This window comes from Drosophila navojoa, chromosome 5, assembly GCF_054131105.1.
Source record: "Drosophila navojoa isolate 15081-1374.11 chromosome 5, UAZ_NAV_1.0, whole genome shotgun sequence".
Classification (NCBI taxonomy): domain Eukaryota; kingdom Metazoa; phylum Arthropoda; class Insecta; order Diptera; family Drosophilidae; genus Drosophila; species Drosophila navojoa.
Genome location: NC_142893.1, coordinates 1780042 through 1799600, shown reverse-complemented (window position 1 = coordinate 1799600; position 19559 = coordinate 1780042). Strand labels below are relative to the sequence as shown.

Sequence of the window (19559 nt, the reverse complement as noted above, 5' to 3'; positions counted from 1 at the left end):
AAAACTGCTTTACATTTTAAATTGAAAACTTACGCGGCTATGTTAAAAAAAATTATCGATAAGCATAACACTGTTAGTTAACAGCGACGCAAAATTCTGTAACATTAACAGCGACGCAAAATGCTCAAGCAACCAGTGCTGTAAAAATACCTAACATTATCTGTTCCTTAATAGCGGTTTACAATTTACGCAAGCGCCCGCTGCCGCCGCGCTTTAATACTCGAGTCATTCGTGTCGCGACAGCCGAAGTGTGCAGACGTCTTAAGTAAGAAAGAGTCAGCGAATTGTGTGTGTGTTGGAATATAATTGCAATTCAAGTAAACTGGGCTTACACATAGACAACAGTGAGAGCGAGTTAAAGAGCGCGCGCGCACACACACACCTATACGCTGTTTGAGTGAAATAAAGTAAGAAACCAGCTTAGAGCGAGCTAACAAGTGTGTGTCGATCGTTCAGCATCCGCGCTGCGCCGTGCAACAAAAAGAGAGAAAGCTAACTGTTTTTGTATATATATTTGGGCACGTCTTCAGCGCGTTTTTCTTGAACAGTTAAGAAAAGTTGCTGTGGCCGTTGCAAATTAATAACAAAAGGGTGTGGTGCGAAATAAGTGTGCGCTTAACAAATCGAAAATAAACCAAAATGTGGCGAGCTGAGCTAATGAAGATTAACAATTTGTGGCACTCACTGTTGGTGCTGCTGCTGGTGGCATGTGCACAGGCGCAACGGACGCCAACGATTTCGTACATCACACAGGAGCAGATCAAGGATATTGGCGGCACCGTTGAATTCGATTGCTCCGTGCAATATGCCAAAGAATATAACGTACTCTTCCTGAAGACAGACTCGGATCCAGTCTTCCTTTCGACGGGCTCAACGCTGGTGATTAAAGATTCGCGCTTTTCGCTGCGCTACGACCCCAACTCTTCCACCTACAAGCTGCAGATCAAGGATATACAGGAGACCGATGCTGGCACCTACACCTGTCAGGTGGTCATCTCAACGGTGCACAAAGTGAGCGCCAACGTCAAGCTATCTGTGCGTCGTCCGCCCGTCATCTCCGATAACTCGACGCAATCGATTGTTGCCAGCGAGGGCAGCGAGGTGCAAATGGAATGCTATGCAAGTGGTTACCCAACACCGACCATCACATGGCGTCGCGAGAACAATGCCATATTGCCAACTGGTACGTCTCATTCCGTATTAAAATTATTTACTAACATTTGCTAACCCCGTCACTGCGCCCCCATTAACACACGTTTAACCTGAAGCTTTACATGACATGACATGTCTGTTGTTTCTTTTGGGGCGCTGTCCTCTCTGACGCTCTCATTCTCCCACTCTCTGTGTGTGTCAGTATGTGTGTGTGCGTGCGTGTGACCGTGACTCACTCAGGCGTCAGCGTTGCGCGTTTGTTTATTTGCTAGTTTCTAGACTTTCTTTATTGCTGTTTTGCATGTTTTGCGCTTTTTGCATTTTCCAGCTGTTCTTAAATACGTTTCATAGACATTTGGCTTTTCAGTTTCTTATAATATAATTTACATTTACAATTTATGTGCTAGTCAAGTATTTCGGGGCGTTAAGCTTGGCTCAGCTTGAGCTCACTTGCTCGCCCTCTCTCTCTCACACCCAAACACACACACATATGTAGCTTTCGCTCTCTTTGCGCTCTCAAAGTTCGTTACCTGTGTGAGTTATTGTCATTGCTTTCTTTGGAAATTCCAAACACTTGTAATTTTATGAGGCACTCTTGTTGCTGCTGCGAAAAGCCAATAAACAGTAATTGAATAGCTCAGCTCTTTACCTGTAGCTAGCAAGGTCAATGCTAATCCCTTACAGGTGCGTAATTTATGCTATATTCTACCTGTTCTAAGCACCTTGCGTGCCATAAACGACGCCGCGCCGCTGGTTGTGCAGCCATAATTGATTTTTAAGCCTCGCAGCGTGTTTAACAAGATTGCAGCGTCATTTGCTTAATGCAGCCGGCAGCGACGCTAGCAGCGGTAGCCATAGCCACCATCAATTAGGAAATACTAAGAAATATTAAAGGAAATATTGAGCAGCCGAATGTTTTTCCAAAATTTCTTGCGTTTTACAAATAGGCTTAGGCAGCGGCTTAATATCCAGGGCTTAAATTACGAACGGTTTTCATTGATCTATGCACCTGTACAACAATTAAAGGCCTTCAATTATGGGCTTACCATGCATTATAACTTATTTTCACTGCTCAGATTTGAAATGTTTAATATGAAACACACTTTAGAATTCTCTTATAAACTTATATATAATAGATCTATTTTACATTATTCTCTTCTGAGTCTGTATATAAAATGTATTCTTTGAGAAAGGTTATCTAAACTTGTTTAATGCTTAAATCGAGCTTGAAATTGTTAACCAATTTTATGTATCCAAGTCAAGCACATTGCGATACTATTTGAGCATACCTCGCTTCATTTGTTCTTCGGACACACCCGGCTAATTTAATAGACCCTATATCAATCCCATGTCTATGCTCAGCTTGTGCAATCTTTAATTAGTTTGGCCTTGATTTGCTTTCTGTTTGGCATCGTCTATCAAAAGGCTATCAACTAGATTGTTTGGGTGTGTGTGAGTGCCCCGTACGAGCTGGGGCACTTGAAACTGAAAGCTACTTAAGAACGACCTGGGCCGTGGCTTGAAGTGGATGGAGCTGCTCGAGCTATAGGTTTGGTATAGGGGTTTGGGCTTGGGACACGCTTCAGAAACTTGCTGCAACAGATAAATATATATATAGCTAAACCTTTACAATAAATCAAAGTTAAATGTGCCCAGTCCTTGTCGCAGGATCGCCGTCTTCGTCGTCGTGGCTCCCCTCTGTTAACTTTCACACGATATATTTTTTGCAGCGCTCTAATTTAAAGCGCTTGGGCAAACAGAAATCGCGCTGCGCAGCTCAGCTTTGAAATGCGCCAACGAGCCGTGCAGTGCCGAAAGGTAGGTGAGAGTGCAGCGGTGGGCGGGGAGGTGGGCGTACAGGAGTGCTGCATATAGAGCCGTTCGGCAAAGAGAGTTTTGCTCCCTTGCTTTTGGCACTAGAGAAGCTTTTTGTGCAGTCTGTGTACGTACCTATTCGAGGCATTCGACAACTTCAGCACGCGCAATTGCTTCCGCAACTTGAAAACGCGCCGTTTGATGATGTTGCCAGCGAGGCGGAGCGGGAGGCAATATACAAAAAAAAAAAAAAAAGAAAAAGAAGGTGGGCCCGGCCGGGCAGCGTTTGAGGTAGCATATGAGTGCGAGAGGCAAGGGCTGTGGGCTGAGGGCTGAGGGCAAAAGGAAGGCAGCAGGCGTTGCTGCGCATCAGACACGGTTACGGCTTGGGTTCTGGGTACAGTGCAACACAAATAACACGAACAGCAACAATAGAAACTGCAACTGTTAAGGCCATGGCGACCGACCTCGGCCCTCACCCTCCCTTTCTCTCTCACACGCTGCAGCGCCCCGGCGTGTGCATAATTTGTATTTTGATAGCCGGCATAAACAATGCAAACAATAAACAATATATATATACTATACAATATACATATATATAAATTACAAGCCAAAAAGGTAAAAAAAACGAAAGCGAATACAAAGAAAGCGCGTACAAACCCTAAGCCCAAAAAACCCTATCCATAACCCCTGCCCCTGCCGCGGCTCCTGCTCCTGCTCCTGTTCCGTGGCTGCCCCTGCTCAGTTGTAAGACTGCAAACAAACATTTGCCGCAGCCTAAGCAACCCTACCTTGCCCCGCTCTGCCCGATCCTACAGCGGCTAGCAGCAGAGGGTCTTTCGGGCTTGGGCGACGCCTTCGCCGCGAGCGCAAAAAAAAAAAAAAACAGAGAAAACATGCAGCATGAAAAACAGCGACACGCATACAGACAACAGCAAACAAACAACAATAACAATAACAACAAGGCTGAAGGAACCCCTAATCAGGCGCTTCCGTTGGCAAAAGTGCCGAAGGATGCTTGATAGTCGCAGTAGAAGATATCCTGTAAAGCACATGAGGCTAGAATAAAGCTCCTGAAAACTGAAAATATTTATGGAAAATTGCAGATTTACAGGATATATTGAAGTAATATTGGAAAAACTATAACTATACATAGAAATGTTAGGTAAAGGTTTATAGAAAGTAGATAGAATTTAGATTGGGGATATTAAATTGTTCTGCTTCGGTTATATTTACATATAATATATAGTTAGATATACATATATAGACTTAAATGACGGCTGCCTGCCTACCTTCTACGCGACATACCCCATTCGTCTGGCACTTACAGGGTATATAGGGCGTATGCATGCCCATGTGCATCTTTGACTCTCGCTATCAAGCGCTCAATTTGCGCTTTGCCATGCAAATCGATGTGTGGACCTTTCATTGAGCCCAAGCGTTAACTTCGCACAGAATGAAGCACCTGGCTGTTTACCTTAGCCACGCCCCTGCCGCTGCCACTGCCCCTTTGCTCTTTGCTTTGCCATGCAAAAACTGCATTGGCCAGTGATTTAATTGCGTCTCTTACCTTGGCCCAGCTACAGCAATTCACGTGAGGCCCAAAAAACTGAATCGAATTGAGTTTTAAATTTTCTAGAAATTCGAGCTGCGTTTGCTAAAAAAAAGAAGAATATTAAACGAAATGAAAATAATACAAAAATAAATAAAATGCAAACAAACAATGACCCGGCCTCTTGCAATTTGCAACGCTCGCAAATTTGTTTCATAATTCGGACATTATTTGAAAAAAAAAACAATAAAAATAAGCCAGCTGCTGCCACAAACGAGGGCAGCTTGAAGAGTAGTGGGGCAGCTGTCATAAATTAGTAAAGGAAATAAAGTTTGGTTTTATATTACAAGTGTAGCTCTTCCTATCTATAATCCTGCTGGATTGTTCTGGTTTCTTCTTTCAGATTGTGATCCGAAACTAAAAAGTAACAATATATAGGTTCAAGAACTGAAGTAATTAAATTCCTAAATTAAGTTAAAATATCTTAAACACAGTTCATGTCTTATACAATGTATGGAAGATAGAAAGTAATTCTTATTACTCAAGGCTGTTTTTATGTTCCTTCCATCTTCTTCTTCTACTCTATACACAAACAATGATATTTATCAATTATATCAGTGTTTAATTAGATCAATAGTAAGCACATAAATAATATGAAATTGCTCAATTTGTATCTGAAACTCCCCTCAGTGCTCAACTCTCATTCCATCTCGTTGATCATGCCCCTCGTGCATTGTTATACCCACAAAAGAGGAAGTAAATTCCATTCATCGGCAACATAAAGAACATGGCTGGCATAAAACGTATCTAAATAAAGATAAGTACGCGCTTATCCCGAATGTTTAGATGCCAATGGAGCGATAAGTTTTCGAAATAACATTTTTCTTAAGCCGCAGCCAATTGACGCTAATTGGACAATAATGTGGAACGAAGCATAAAGATATGCTCTTGAGATATACATGCTATATGTCTATATACATATATATATATCCGATAGATCTCGGTATGTGTGATCGCTTGTCACATGAATGCCTCAAGCTTCTCCCTCATCCAGGCCCAAGAGTGAGCTCTACTTGAGCGTAAAAACGTTTATGCAAATTAAAACAGCTCGAGCGCATTTTTTTCAAGTGCTCCAATTGCGTAATCAAATACCAAATACAATTTCAATTTGAGCTTCCCTAGGCTAAGTAGCCCAAGGGTGAAAACACCCATTTTATGTAAATTGTATTCCGAAGTTATTTTTTCTGTTTATGTAATTTACGCTTAAACATTTCGTTGCGCAATCGATGCGGCACTACAGATCGCAACGGGGCGTGGCTAAATTAGTTGCCCTTGTTGCCAAAATATATTTAATGAAAAATTTCTAGCATGCCACTCAAGAAGTCAGCCCCTCAGTCGTAATACCCTCTCCAAGTACAATCGAATTTGTATCTGTTGGCTGCATCCACTTTGATACTGTTCAAATATTTGCAAGTAATTATGAGAGAGGCCAAAGGGAAGCAGCTGAAGAGTTGGGGCTATTTATGCTTTTATTATTGCATATGCAGGCATAATTCCCCTCTCTCACTCTCTCTCTCTCTCTCTCTCTCTTCCACATATAGGCCCTCTTGTCCCTGTCTCTTGGGTCCACAGCTTTTAGAATGTTGCATTGTGTCTGTGAGCGTATTATGGCGCTGTGTTCTACTTGCCAGAGGTAGCATAGAATAGCGAGGAACCAGTGGCGTGTGCTAGGCATTTGTTCCAGACCAAGAGATACCCTGTAAATGTATGTTGAAGTAAGGAATAGTAGAGTAATGTTTGATTGAGAAAGAAACAAAGAAAGGGACAATTCTTACAGTGTGCGTAGCAATGAATGACGACTAACAGATACCCTGTAAATACCATAAGCCTTGTAAATTATAGATTACATCAGGCAATCAGTACCTTAAATGAACAAGTTGATGATAGTATTTTATTATAGAGTATAATAGAACCGAAAGAATAAATGTAGAAATATCCTGTGAATAATAATCTCATGTATTAGTAATATATTACATTATGAAAGGGGTATAAGATGGATTAAGGAGCACTTCAAGGAACACGTTTCTATTTAGTGATATTACCAAGCCAACATATCGATATACCCCATACCCAGCAACAGTTACAGGGTATTGCCAACTAACAACCACAAAACAACAATATACCTTATGATGACGTACTGAAAAACTTGTTTATGAATGTTGGTTGCTAGGGCAACGACCAGCAAAAACCGGCAACAAGAAGGGATTGGTAACTAGGCACCGTGCAACGGGCAACGGGCAACGGACAGTGGACATTGGACATTGGACAATGGGCTGAGGGGCTTTTCACTCTTTGCTTTGACGTGGCTAAAAGTTTAGCTGTAAGTGGCCAGCTAACTTGTTAGTTAATTGCTGGACATACATACATATACATACATACCTCTTGCAGCCTTTAGCGCCTTTTTGCGGCCGACGATTTGGCTGTAAAACCGCCAAATCCCAAGCGCTCTTGATTTTCCTTGGCTCATGAGAGCAGTGAGAGAAGAGTTTCCTGTGGTTTTGAGGGTTTTCAAAGCGAACGCTTGGCATAACTTATTGCTCTCCAACGAGAAGGGGTCTATGGCGGCCAAAGGAAAAGGCGCGGAGGAGAAGAAGCAAAAAAATGGCAGATAGCAAAGGAAGCGACTGCATAGAGTTCAGCTTTATCACTTAACGTTTCCTGGGAAAGTAAAGATTTTAGTTCTAATTAGGCTTAATGCTTGAACAGCTTAATGTTCTTTTAGGCTATATAAATTTAATGTTTTTTTGGATGAGCAACTTAAGAAAGATGTTCGTTTTCGTGATCTCTTTGTTAATTTAGTTCCTATATTGCCCAAAGCTGTCTCTGAAAACTGAGCGTCATTATTCTGCAATAATTTTTAGTTCATAGCTCATATAGTACTCTGTTATTAAAGTCTGAATTTTAGCTCTGTGGAGTTTTGTCTGTTGAAAGAAAATGTTAGGCTGTAGCATGTTGGGCTCTCTCGCTCGCATTTATTGACCAACTTTTTACTTTCACGCATTACAAATCGTGGGAAATATAATATAGAAAACCGGCTAGACATTCGCCATACATAAACCCATTTTGTGCTTGCCCAACTCAGATTTCACAGCACATTTTCCGCCATTTTGTGAGTTTACCTTTTTGCTATAACCTTTTAACCCTAAGCCCAAAGTAAGCTTAGGGGTTTGCTATGTAGACCCATATATTTACTTATGTAGATCTGTTTGGCTCTTTTCGTTTTCATTCTCGTTTCCATTGTTCATGGCGCTTATCGCGCGTAATTCACGTATTTCAATGCAATTTCTCTATTTACTTAGCACTTTCATTGTCCCATGTCACACGCAGGACAAATCCAACCGGCTTTTTAATCCTTATCACATTTGGTTTGGGGTACGCAATTTCCCTCCCTCTGCCGCCGCTTGCTCTCTCTCTCATTTTGGGCGTGCAATATTTGTGTTTATTTTCAGGATCTATGCGTATTTATTTAGGCACACTCCGAATCTCAGATATTGCAGAAGATTTATACCGTTTCTTTGTTATTATTGCTATTTTAATAGCTGTTATATGGAGATTTATTTTGGATTAGTGCTTGGAAATAAGTTTCTGTGCATGTGTCGTCAGAGTGAACTGGGTGAACTTGTTCAGTGCTACCGATTGCACTTGAAATAGAACTAGAACTTGTTAGATCATGAACTATTGCTCATCAACTACTCATATAGTAGTGCACTTGAACTAGCATTTCCTATTCTATTTATAAGATATAGTGGGAGTCCTTTATGCATTCCCAAGTACAGTCTGCACATAAATTCAATCAGACGAACTGTTTTTTGTATCGAAAAAATAAAAAAGTAATCTGCACTAAAAAACTCAATTGAGTTGGTTCTTTTGTGAGTGTTGAACTGCAAAATTCTTGAGTTGCTCGGGTAAGTGTATGTGTGTGTGTGTGTGTGTGTGTGTGTATTATAAATCCAATAAATGGCATGCCGGGTAGCTATAATGTGCTCTACTCGAAGAAATCACTTTTCAAAAGTCAACAACACAGAGTGGAGTGCAGATGGAGAGAAAGAGAGATAGAGTGGCTTACAGGCTATAGAGTGTGTGTGTGAGAGAGAGAGAGAGATAGAGAGAGATTGGGTAGGCTTGATGCGCTGTGGGGGTGGCTCAAGTCTCGCTTGCGTCCGGAGGGTGTCTCGTTTTTGTGGGCTTGCGGTTGCTGTCGCTGAGAGATTGTTCAAGGTTGATGCGTTAGCCACCAAAGTGGGTGCATTCACATGTCTCAAGAGCTTGTTATATGCTCGATATATACACATAGATATATGTATGTATATATATATATATATAACACGCACACAAGAAAAAGCAGAGTAAGATGGAAGATGACTTCTCATAATGTAGATGTGTTGATGAGTTTCGGGTGACAAAACAGGAAGAGGCGACAAATTTGCACAGCTATGCAATTTTTAATAAGAATAACAGAGCACACACAGAGACAGAGAAAGCGAGAGAGAGAGAGAGAGAGATAGAGAGTTGTGAAAGAGAAGACATATGTTGCAATGCGTCGGTCAAATGCATACAAAGTGTCTAGAAGTTAAGTTTTTAACCTCAAGTAACTTGAGTTAGGAAAAACATTCACAGAGGAAATTTGGAATGGATATAGTAGAGGACAAGCACAAGGTATATGTTATATATTATGCAATTCATGCTTAGATGTGATATATATATATATATATATTATTATAAATGACCTAGCTTGGGTTGTTCATAACTTAAGACATTCTCAAACAAGCATAGTTAGGAGACTGTACTGCACTTCATACAGCCACACGATGTATGATCTATATACCAAACGTTGAGCAAAAACCGAATCAACGCACGAAATCTCTCGTCTAGAAAAAAGTGAAAATTGCATTAGAAGCAAACAACGTGTGCGCACTTTTTAATTGGATTTCAGACTAGGCTAGAGCTAGAGCCAGGGCGAAAAAAGAGTGATAGAGAGAGAGAGAGAGAGAGAGAGTCGTAAAGTAGAAGAGTGACAGATAGAGAGAGAGAGAGGGAAGACGCGACATGACTCCAGCTGGAAATGAAACCTGGGAGAGGTTGTGCTGTGCCTGGGCCTGCTCTGCCGGCTTTTGCTCTGACACTGTGCAACGTGCTGAAATAATGTAGAGCGTCATTAAAAGCTCAGCTGGCGTCGCAGTCGACGTCGTTGCTGACGCTTTGATTATGATGAGTCACATGAGATTGTTGTTGCTGTTGTTGTTGTCGTTGCTATGCTGCATTAACATTCATAATTTCCACATGGCAACGTTGCTTAGAACCAAATGGAAAGCGCACTTCGACTTCGCTTCAAACCACATTGATGCCGTCACTAAGCCACCTGGACGTTCTCTTTAACCCAGCTTTGCTTCAACTCCATGTTGACATTTGAAGAGTCGATTGTGTTTTGTCGTTTTGCTTTCTGCTTTCTGCGCTTTTCCAAAACTTCAAACCAACAACAACAAGCAGGAAATTGAAAGGGAAAAGCAAATATGGCCACAGGCAGCTGTGAAAGGAGATGGGGAGGCAGGGCACGGCACGGTAGACACCTCTACCTCCTGATCACGTTTTTCCATCAATTTGATGTTTATTTTTTCGGCTGAATTGCCCTCGCCTCTTGCTGTCGCTGCTTTTGATTGGTGCGAATAGATTTTTGCATGCCATTTAATTTTCATCAGACCTAAAACAGCGGTGGTTGTTACAGACCAAAATGGCGCCGTCTAAACGTAGTTTACCAACGTTATATATATATAACATGTATATATGTATATACATGTGCCGCAACCCTTCGATTTCCCAACAACTTGTCACAAATTTTCCAAGTCAGCGCGCAAGGAAATAAAAAAAAACTAAACGCTTGGCGATAAACAAAAATGTTATGCTAGGCATCGCTACGGCAGTTAGGGATAGCAGCTAGGCCCAGCGGTAGGGGTAGTTTGTGCTACCCTCAAAAATATATATAACTCAAAAACTCAACAGCTTGAAAATATATATTTTGACGGAGCCTCGCTAAGAGTTGTTGATGGTCCGCCAGGTGAAAATAACTGCCTCAATAAATTGTTGATGGTTAGATTGATGCTCTATAGTGGGGCATAATCAATGTGGGCAGAAGTTTGTAACGACGTCTTAGAAAAAAGATGGAATGCTTGAGATGCTAGTAAAGTAAGTTCTAGCTCTATCAAATTAGCTTACAATAGAATTATCCGAATAATATTCTGAGACTATACATGTATATTTTTCTCACTATAAAAACTTTAGATGATATACAATACATAATACAATTAAGGACAACGATTAGATGTAAAGTTAATAATAATTTCCACCTGGCAATAAATATCTATAAAACTATAAGCCTTGAGCATTGGAAGAAATAGAATTATATCTCAGTTTACACTAGAAGATTCCTTTAGTAATATTGTATATGCCTCATCTAATACCTTCGCCTTTACGACATAAAGAAGTTGGAAGAGAGCAGATATAAAGAAATGCGAACATATATATTTGTTATAATTTGTTCATCCATTCAATTTATTATCTAGTTTCTAGGCATTGTCTTGGTTACAAAGTTGCCCTATTCACAGCTCACCTGTATTTTGGACTACATCTGTTTGGTTAGGGTATTCGAACTGTTGTCTTTTCTTATCTCGTTCTGTCTTGCCTCGGCTTATAACCTTTTACCTCTGCTGCGCTTCAGCCTGAATGCATTTCCTCTGAGTCGGCATATTTCTTCAGTTCAGTTCAGTTCAGTTTTTGTTGAGACCTTCTACAAAAGAGGCCTTGTTACATTTCGCATCCTTTTTTCATATTATTTTGTTTCTAGGGAGCAGGTAATACCTGCTGCTGCTCTTACCTGTGCCACAAAAGGTTGCCTCGACTGCTGCTGCTGCTGCTGCTGCTGCGGCAGCTTCATCTTATTTATTTCGTCTTCTGCTCTTTTCTCACCTTGCACTTTGCACAATTTTCCTGCCTGTGCCTTTAACTGACAATTTATCTCCGTTGCTGTTTGCCCAAGGGACGTCATTTGTTGTTGTTGTTGTTGCTGCTGCTGCTGCTGCTACAGACAGGTTCCTTAGCCTGGCCTAAACAAATGCTGTCGTCTGTCTGATTTTTCATTACCAACGCTCGTGAGCCGGCATATGTTTGTGTTTTCCTTTCATTAGTTAGGCTGCCAGCTAAACACATACAGACACACACACACACACTCTTGTGGAGAGTTTTTCCCGCTTATCATTGCTGCTTCTCCTGCCCCTTGAAGCAAAGTGTTTTTAATTCTCTCATTAGTAACTGAAATTACAACGCAGCATTTAGACTCCGACTCCGACTGTGACTGTGTCTCTGACTTCAGCTTCATCTCCAGCTCCAGCTCCAGCTCCAGTTCAAGTTCCGACTCTGTCTGCCCCGCCCTCTTTAATTTTGCCTCTATAGAGCGAGCTGCGAGTGTATGCGTTGCATCATTTCCGGCTAGGCCCTGCATTAGCTCCATTTGTATCATTGTCTCTCTCTCTCTCTCTTCTCTATTTCTTTCTCTCTCTCTCTCTCTCTCTGACATCTCCCCTCTATATCATTTTCAGTTGAATGCGGGCTTTCAGCATTTGCTTGTTAATTGAGCGCGGTGTCAGGCTCCATTTCCAGTTGGCATCATTCTCAATTTGTCATATTTAAAACGTGTTCTTGCTCGCTCTTCTTCTTTCAACCTCTGTACATCAATCAGTTGAGTTTAGTCGGTTATGCAGGAAAATTAAAGGTTAACACTTGATATGAGCTTGAAGGAAATGTGAATTTAAATGTTAAGTATAGAGATTATATAAGCTTCATAACAGCTGTGACAGATATCTATAGGGCATATATAGGGCGAAAAATTACGGTCTCTTTGCTAAAATCATTTAAAATTTATTCCTTCAAGAACTGTTACTTATATTATTTTATATCATATAATTACATAAGCTACAAAGAATAACAGCAAATCGCCTAGGGTCTTCAGTCTGGCTGTCTAGGTTACTCGAATGATATATGAGCCATGTGTACAATTATAATAGTCCCTAGATTATGTGTAAGGGTAATTGGATATTTCTGACTTGAAGAGCGCCTTGTTATCGAAATGATATATGAACTGCAAATCGTAATTAGGGAACGTGCAGCAGGCCGAAGGGCGCATTATTTTGACTGCATTGTTTATCCTGCACATTTGATATATGATCCGTAGCTCTATGCCGTATTAAGCCCAATTAACGTCACTTCATAGCAAGCAAAGGAAAATAATGGAAAAGCAAATTCATACTCATGTGCGGGGATTATTCATAGTTTGGCTATTGTGAATGGGTTTTCTTCTCAGTTCTTCTCGCTTCGCTTAATAAATTTAACCCAAAATGTCAACATTTGTGCATAATTCTTGACATTAATTACGAACATGAACTCAAAGACAAAGAGCAACGCTCTCTCTCTCTCTCTTTCTACAATAGAAAGTTGAGACTCGCTTCTTGTGTTGCATATTTAAAAGCTAATTAAATTTTTTGTTTTGGTATTTTCCCTAGACTTTTTTTTTTGTGGGTTTTTGTCTTCAGCCACGCCACGCCCTAGTTAAATTTTGTAGTACAATTGTTTGAAAACTCCGCAGTTTAGCTTAATGACTTTGTGGAAAGATTTGCTCTTAGCAGATCGCTTAGCCTCGCGAGCAACGGTTAACATACATATATCGTCAGGTTCGAGCTGACCTGCATCTCATTTCATGCAAGAGAACACATGTTCACAAATTTCACACTCAACTTGACTCGAAGCTATTTGTCAACCGGGCGGTAGGCGGGGTTGCCATGGGTATACGGGTATACGGAATTGGGAATTTCGGAATGGGCACAGTTCGTTATGGCCACTGCGTTTAGCTCAACCTGCGAGTGGGACACGCTCTGTCACGCTCTTGCACTTGGTATTCTTCCAATGACACGTTCGGGCAAAACAAAGGCAACAATGAAATATGACATATACCCTGTAAATGGTATAAATGCGTCATGATGAGAGAACGGGAGAGTGGACGACGAATGGGAATTGTGAGAGAATTAGTAAAGCAGACGACATATTATAGCAACAATAATTTTCATAAAAAATATACCCTGTAAATTTTAATAACAAAAGAAGCTTGACGATAGTTAATAGATTTTTACTTCAAATATACCCTGTAAATGCTTTAGGTATAGGCTATTGTAGGACATGCTTTATCAGCCTACTTCGATTTTGGCATTACAGGGTATTCACCTACCTAGCAACGCCTGCTAGCTGGGCCAACTGTGCATACAAACCAGATTCGTTGCGGGCTAATTAAATAGAAGCCTAGTGACAGTTGATATATATTTTCTTTTTGGCTCGACATCAAAATGAATTTCTGCTGCTGCCGCTGCCCGCATCGGACAGAGCAACTGTAAATGTAACTGTAACTGTAGCTGCAGCAGCATCTGCATCTAAAGTATTTCAATTGAAATTTCAGCTTAGCTATGCAATTCAATTGTCGTCAGGCATTGCCCTTTACTCCCTTTATCAGCATGTCTCTCTCTATCTCTCTCTCGTTCTCTCTCTAGTTCTCCCTGTCCCTCTTGATGCCTGTCAATTCAATTTTAATCAAATGCGTTACTTCGATTCCCCTGCGCAATTAATTTGAAATGTTTCAGTCGAATGAGCAGACGCCTATATGTGCATATGTATGTGTGTATGTGTATGTGTGTATCATTCACATTTATACTATAACTTATATGCCTCACTCCCTCGACCCCTTTTGGCCCGCATATTCAGGCATTTTGCATAGGGCTGTCCATAAGGCATATTTCCCTGGCATTCCCTCCCGTTGCTCATCGCTCGCTGTTAGCTTGTTGGCCCGGTCAACGCTCCGTGTGCTCAGCTTTTGATAGTTGTGCTTGCTGCCAATTGTTTAAGCCAAATGGTTGTAAGAGCCGCAACTGTTTGCAGGCTAGAGATGAGCGCGTGCATTGCATTCGATTTGGCCGCGATGCACGAATGCAGACGATGAAATAATGAGGGTATATATATATATTAGTAATAATAATGATAATCCTAAAGATCATTATCAATACACTATAATGCCATTGACAATTGACTATGGCGATGAGAAGGATAAAGACGATGATAGCGATAAATTATGAAAATAATTTAACTATATATAAATATAGATATCTCTCTCTTCCACCCTCCATTAAATCTACAAAAATTGTATTCAATCAACAGGAAAAACAATGTTTTTATTTTAAAATACAATTTGAAATTCTACTTCATCTAGTTAAAGTTATGTAATAATTACATTGAAACATATGCATGTTCGTGCTCATATCTCTCATTAACTTTAACCTCACTTAAGCACACGCACTCCCCCCACGCTAGGCGGGTGCTCAGGTAGCTGCACAGGTAATCGACAGAGCGCATTGCACTCGTTTTCAACTTCCGGTTATGAACTGAATGAATGCGAGCACCTTTTGCATTCGCATTCCCATTCACGTTTACGCTTCAGTTGATGCAGAAAACTCGCATTGCTCCCACTCTCTCGGTCCCTTTTGTGCTCCTCCCCTTGCTGCATGCATGCGCGCGCTTTTCAAACACAAAAGTTAGTTTTGCAAAAATGTTGACTGTGTCTCTAAATGGTTTGCTGCTTGTTAGAGGTCATTAACGCGACTATTGTTGTCGATACTATATACATAATGTATATAGGCACTCGACGTGGCATTTCCCAAAAAAAAAAAAGGTCACCCGCTATCTGAGAGTCAGCGGATGCGACGCGGCGCCTCATTAAAATCAGATTTGAGTGCACAAACACAAAAGCCGCAGCGAGCACCATTTAACTCCAATTTCGATAGCTCGCCACACTTGAACACCCTCTATGAATGACTTTACCTCTATATACCACTTATCTCTATGCTCTTCCAATCTATCCCTGCTCTCTAGCTCTAACTTAGATCAAATGTGATTCCTTAAATACCCCATAGTATTATTCCTTCTCTGTCTCTTGATGCCATGTAATCTTTCTTTTTATTAAATATCGCCCTTCTCTCTCTCTCTCTCCCACATTACAGATAGTGCCACCTATGTCGGCAACATATTGCGCATCAAGTCCGTGAAGAAGGAGGATCGCGGCACCTACTACTGCGTTGCAGACAACGGCGTCAGCAAAGGTGATCGTCGCAACATCAACGTGGAGGTGGAGTTCGCGCCAGTCATAACTGTGCCCCGGCCACGTCTCGGCCAGGCGCTGCAATACGATATGGATCTGGAGTGCCACATCGAGGCGTATCCCCCGCCAGCCATTGTCTGGACCAAGGACGACATCCAGTTGGCCAACAATCAGCACTACACCATCTCGCACTTCGCCACCGCCGACGAGTACACCGACTCGACGCTGCGCGTCATTACGATTGAGAAGAGGCAGTACGGCGATTATGTGTGCAAGGCGACAAATCGTTTTGGCGATGCCGAGGCGCGTGTCAATCTGTTCGAGACAATCATACCCGTCTGCCCGCCGGCCTGTGGTCAGGCGTATTACGGAGGAGCCGAGCATGTTGCTGCATCTGCCTCCTCGTTGGCATTGCTGGGCATTCTGCTGGCCGTGCTCTACTCCAGATAAGCCAATCTACAACCAACAACGATGCTTCACATAATCATATCTAATCCATCTCGAATATACGAATATATATATATATCGAAAGTATATATAGCTAAACATAGACATCAGCTGTAGAAGTTTCATTGTCGCAAAGTCCTCTTTTTGAAATTCTGTTTATCTATATGTTTTCTCCAGTCCATATAAAACGTCCAATCTTATCTTAAGTTAAGTTTAAGTTTTTGAAAGAGCTCACGCATTTTAAACTAATTTAGTAAAACAAAAACAAGATCCAACTCGAATCCCAAAAAACAAAACCCGTCCGTTTTTTCTGACTCTCTGTATATTTTTAAATAATTTTAGACTATAATAAGATAAATATATATATCAGACATTCCCGCTCTATACATCACATTTAATTTTCCACATTTCGTTTACAAGAGAAAATATTTTATTTTTTATTAAATAAATAATAAAGTATTTTCGTGCTGCCCTTAATATATGTATGTGTGTAATTAGTTTGATATACATCTAACTGAACAATTCGAGAGGCAAAGATACAAATTGCGAATAACAAGACGAAAAAAAAAATTAATACTTTTCTAACCCGAATCTGGGTGTAAATAAACAATTTTTGTATTACGAACTAAGAGAAAAGAAAACATAAAATAAAGCAAAAAAATGTGTAAAATGAATATGTAAATTTGAATTTATACAAACTTGTAAACCTAAGACACTGAGCTCATTTAAATTATATCATTATAAATGTTTCTTAGAATTAAGACTTGATGGAACCGCCCGCTGTCGCCATGCGATAATATAGATTGAATTCGGATTCGTAGACCGAAAAGTTGGCATTCTTATAGCATCTGCTGGGCGGCACATACAGGCGCATTGGATTCTCCACTATGAAGCGGTAGATTCGCTTGATCCTGTGAAGCTGATGCTGCGTCTTGGTGCCCAGTGATTCGATATTATCCAGCAGCTGTACAATTTCCTCGTGCTGGCGACGGGCGCTCAGCTTCAAACCGTGTGGATCGACTGCAAAGCGAGAGTGGAAATGGAAATGAAGTTTCAAAGAGAAAGGGCGCTTCGAGCTTACCAATTATTGTCTCAAAATTCAATTTCAAATCGGATGTGTGCTCAGCAATTGCTGACGCCCACAAAATGCGTTTACGTACTTCCTGTAGAGCCCCAATGGGGGTTAGCAAATGACCAGGAGCCAATTGCATGGTGGAGGCCAATTCCTGTGATTCCACGATGAGCGGATTGGCCGACAGCAAAAAGGTGCTGCGAAAAGGGAAATTCAATTACAAAACAGACAAGCTATATACATATATACAATGAGCATGTATGTGTATGTGTGCAGATATGTGCAAGAGATTTCACTGTATACAGAATATATACAGATAGGCCTTACCAGTTGCGAGGCACACAGCTGAGTTTCTCCAGTGGCATCTCAGCAAAGGTATTCAGCTCCAGCAGATGAGAGGGCAGTGTGGCAGGCGATGAAGTGCTGGGAGGCGGCAACATAGGAGTCGAGGTACAGTTGGCTGCCACAATGGTTGTATTATCAAAGCTGCGACGCAGCGTTGTCTCCATGGGACTCGCATCGAACTCTAGTTTTGTGCTGGAGAAGACGCTGTCGTTGGCCAGATTGAAGCTCTCCATGCCCAGGTAAGACATATTGCCCACTTTTAGCTTGCTGTTAAACAGCTGAGATTTGGCGTTCTGTTGGTGCGTCGTTGCCTGCATGTCATCCAGCATATTCTTCAAGATATTCTTGGAGTACAGAATTTTCTCTTTAATCTGCGATAGCTGCAACATGTCGTGCCTTATTCCATTGATCGAAGTATTGATTTCGGCGTAGATTTGCTTGATGGAGCAAAGGAGCAGCTCGTGGCTCTCCAGTTGCCGTACGCCCGCTTCCAGCTCCAGGCGCAACTGTTCAATCTGCTCGCTGAGATATTCGTTGCGTGCATGATTGAAGTTTCGCAAATTGTATTGGAGTATAAATTCAGAGATGATCTCCTCGCTGCTTTCTTCCTCCTCTTCGGTGCTGATTGCATTGAAATTGTTCACTTTCCTCTGCAGCTCGTTCAGGAATGTGCTATACGCAGCGGCGAAACGCTCCTCCAGCTGTGCAACTTCGTTTTGTGCTGACAAATGCTTGGCCACCAGGCCCAATAGCTCCGCCTTTGTCTTCAGCAATTTAATGTCAAAGCTATTTAGCATTGGCTTGGACAGAGAGCTTATGGTTTCAATGTGTTGACTGCTCTTGTTCAGCTGCATCACTTGCTGCAGCTGCTCTTCCTTGATGCGCATGATCGCATTGAAGAGCAGAACATTTGGTATATTGGCAAAGATCTGTCGCATTTGCGACCAGAGCTGATTCTTTGCTTCAGCCAGTTGTTGGCTACTGTGGCCATCTGCATTGCAGATTCTATAGAATTGTTCCAGCTCCTTGAGCGCCTGCTCCACGGCCTTTGTGGCCAGCTTTTCGCTGGCGTTCTTTGCATTTAGTTTCACTGGCATTGTGGATAGGATTTGTGCTTTGTTCGCCAGCTCCTGCTCGTAGGTTTTGTTAAGAGATTCCAGCTTAAGTTGCAGTAAATTATGTCTGGATTGGTGTAGCTGCATTTTGTGTGTTGCGCTAATTGTTTGAATATCTAAAAGAACGAGCGAGAGAGAGACGGACAGTAATATAAAAAAGATTCCCTTTGAGCGTCGCCTGCACTTACTCTTTGTTTTGATAGACGCTGCCAAGCTATCGTACTCTTTCTTAGCTTCTACGAGACACAGCTTCTCCTTTTCCCTCTCCTTGAGCAAGTCCTGCATTTTCAGATGGATTTGTAGCTGGAGTGGCAGAAAACTGCGTCCACAGGCTGGCACCACTTTTCCTTTGTGCTGTGCCACCTGCGCAATCAGCAAATTCTCGCGCACCTCTTGCACATTCTGGCGCGGTTGAATGCGCGACTGCATATTCACAAATAGTTGATTTTGACGCGATTTAAATATGCTGCAATTAATAAAAAAAAAAATGGCAGTTCGACTTGAATTTGAACAGCAAATTTGTTAGACTTACGATTTGAGCGCCTCCTCATTGGGCAGCGCGGCGGGCGGACAGCCTAGGCTGGTGGCCCACTCGCGAAATCCTTTTATCTGCTCGTCAAAATCCATATTTCAAGCAATTTAACTACAAATGTTTTTAAACGCCGCGGCCGCGCACATTCACAGCTATCTACTCACACCAAGGCACCACACAGGGTTGCTAAGCAATAATATATTTGGAAATCATGAAAAGTAATATGTACACACTTAAAATGGAAACTTCAATTCGAAAAGTAACCACACAGCTCTTGTTAGCTCTTG

At 41.5% G+C, this 19559-nt stretch overlaps 2 protein-coding genes and 1 long non-coding RNA gene across 3 annotated transcripts; 1 reads left to right on the top strand and 2 right to left on the bottom strand.

The window, feature by feature from the left end:
- The first annotated feature begins 190 nt into the window (after positions 1-190).
- Positions 191-16882, top strand: Lac (septate junction protein lachesin). Its single transcript, XM_018106624.3, has 2 exons — positions 191-1183; positions 15664-16882. The coding sequence occupies exons 1-2, from the start codon at positions 640-642 to the stop codon at positions 16209-16211; spliced, it is 1092 nt and encodes a 363-aa protein (XP_017962113.1). The 5' UTR covers positions 191-639; the 3' UTR covers positions 16212-16882.
- Positions 11094-11764, bottom strand: LOC149090948 (uncharacterized). Its single transcript, XR_016197100.1, has 2 exons — positions 11448-11764; positions 11094-11360 (listed from the first exon to the last, which is right to left on the bottom strand). It is a non-coding gene; the product is annotated as an uncharacterized LOC149090948 (long non-coding RNA).
- dgt5 (dim gamma-tubulin 5) lies at positions 16867-19460 on the bottom strand. Its single transcript, XM_018106622.3, has 5 exons — positions 19273-19460; positions 18929-19206; positions 17608-18856; positions 17290-17477; positions 16867-17228 (listed from the first exon to the last, which is right to left on the bottom strand). Exons 1-5 carry the CDS (start codon positions 19365-19367, stop codon positions 16966-16968), a joined length of 2073 nt encoding a protein of 690 aa, XP_017962111.1. The 5' UTR covers positions 19368-19460; the 3' UTR covers positions 16867-16965.
- Positions 19461-19559: the final 99 nt, after the last annotated feature.

Bases quoted from the DNA above. Each gene is read 5' to 3' on its own strand.
- Lac (XM_018106624.3), top strand. From the start codon at position 640: ATGTGGCGAGCTGAGCTAATGAAGATTAACAATTTGTGGCACTCACTG. The intron at 1,184-15,663 runs GTACGTCTCATT...CCCACATTACAG, and splicing joins CAATGCCATATTGCCAACTG to ATAGTGCCACCTATGTCGGC.
- dgt5 (XM_018106622.3), bottom strand. From the start codon at position 19,367: ATGGATTTTGACGAGCAGATAAAAGGATTTCGCGAGTGGGCCACCAGC. The intron at 17,478-17,607 runs GTAAGGCCTATC...CCCTTTTCGCAG, and splicing joins AGCTGTGTGCCTCGCAACTG to CACCTTTTTGCTGTCGGCCA. The intron at 17,229-17,289 runs GTAAGCTCGAAG...CTCGCTTTGCAG, and splicing joins GAATTTTGAGACAATAATTG to TCGATCCACACGGTTTGAAG.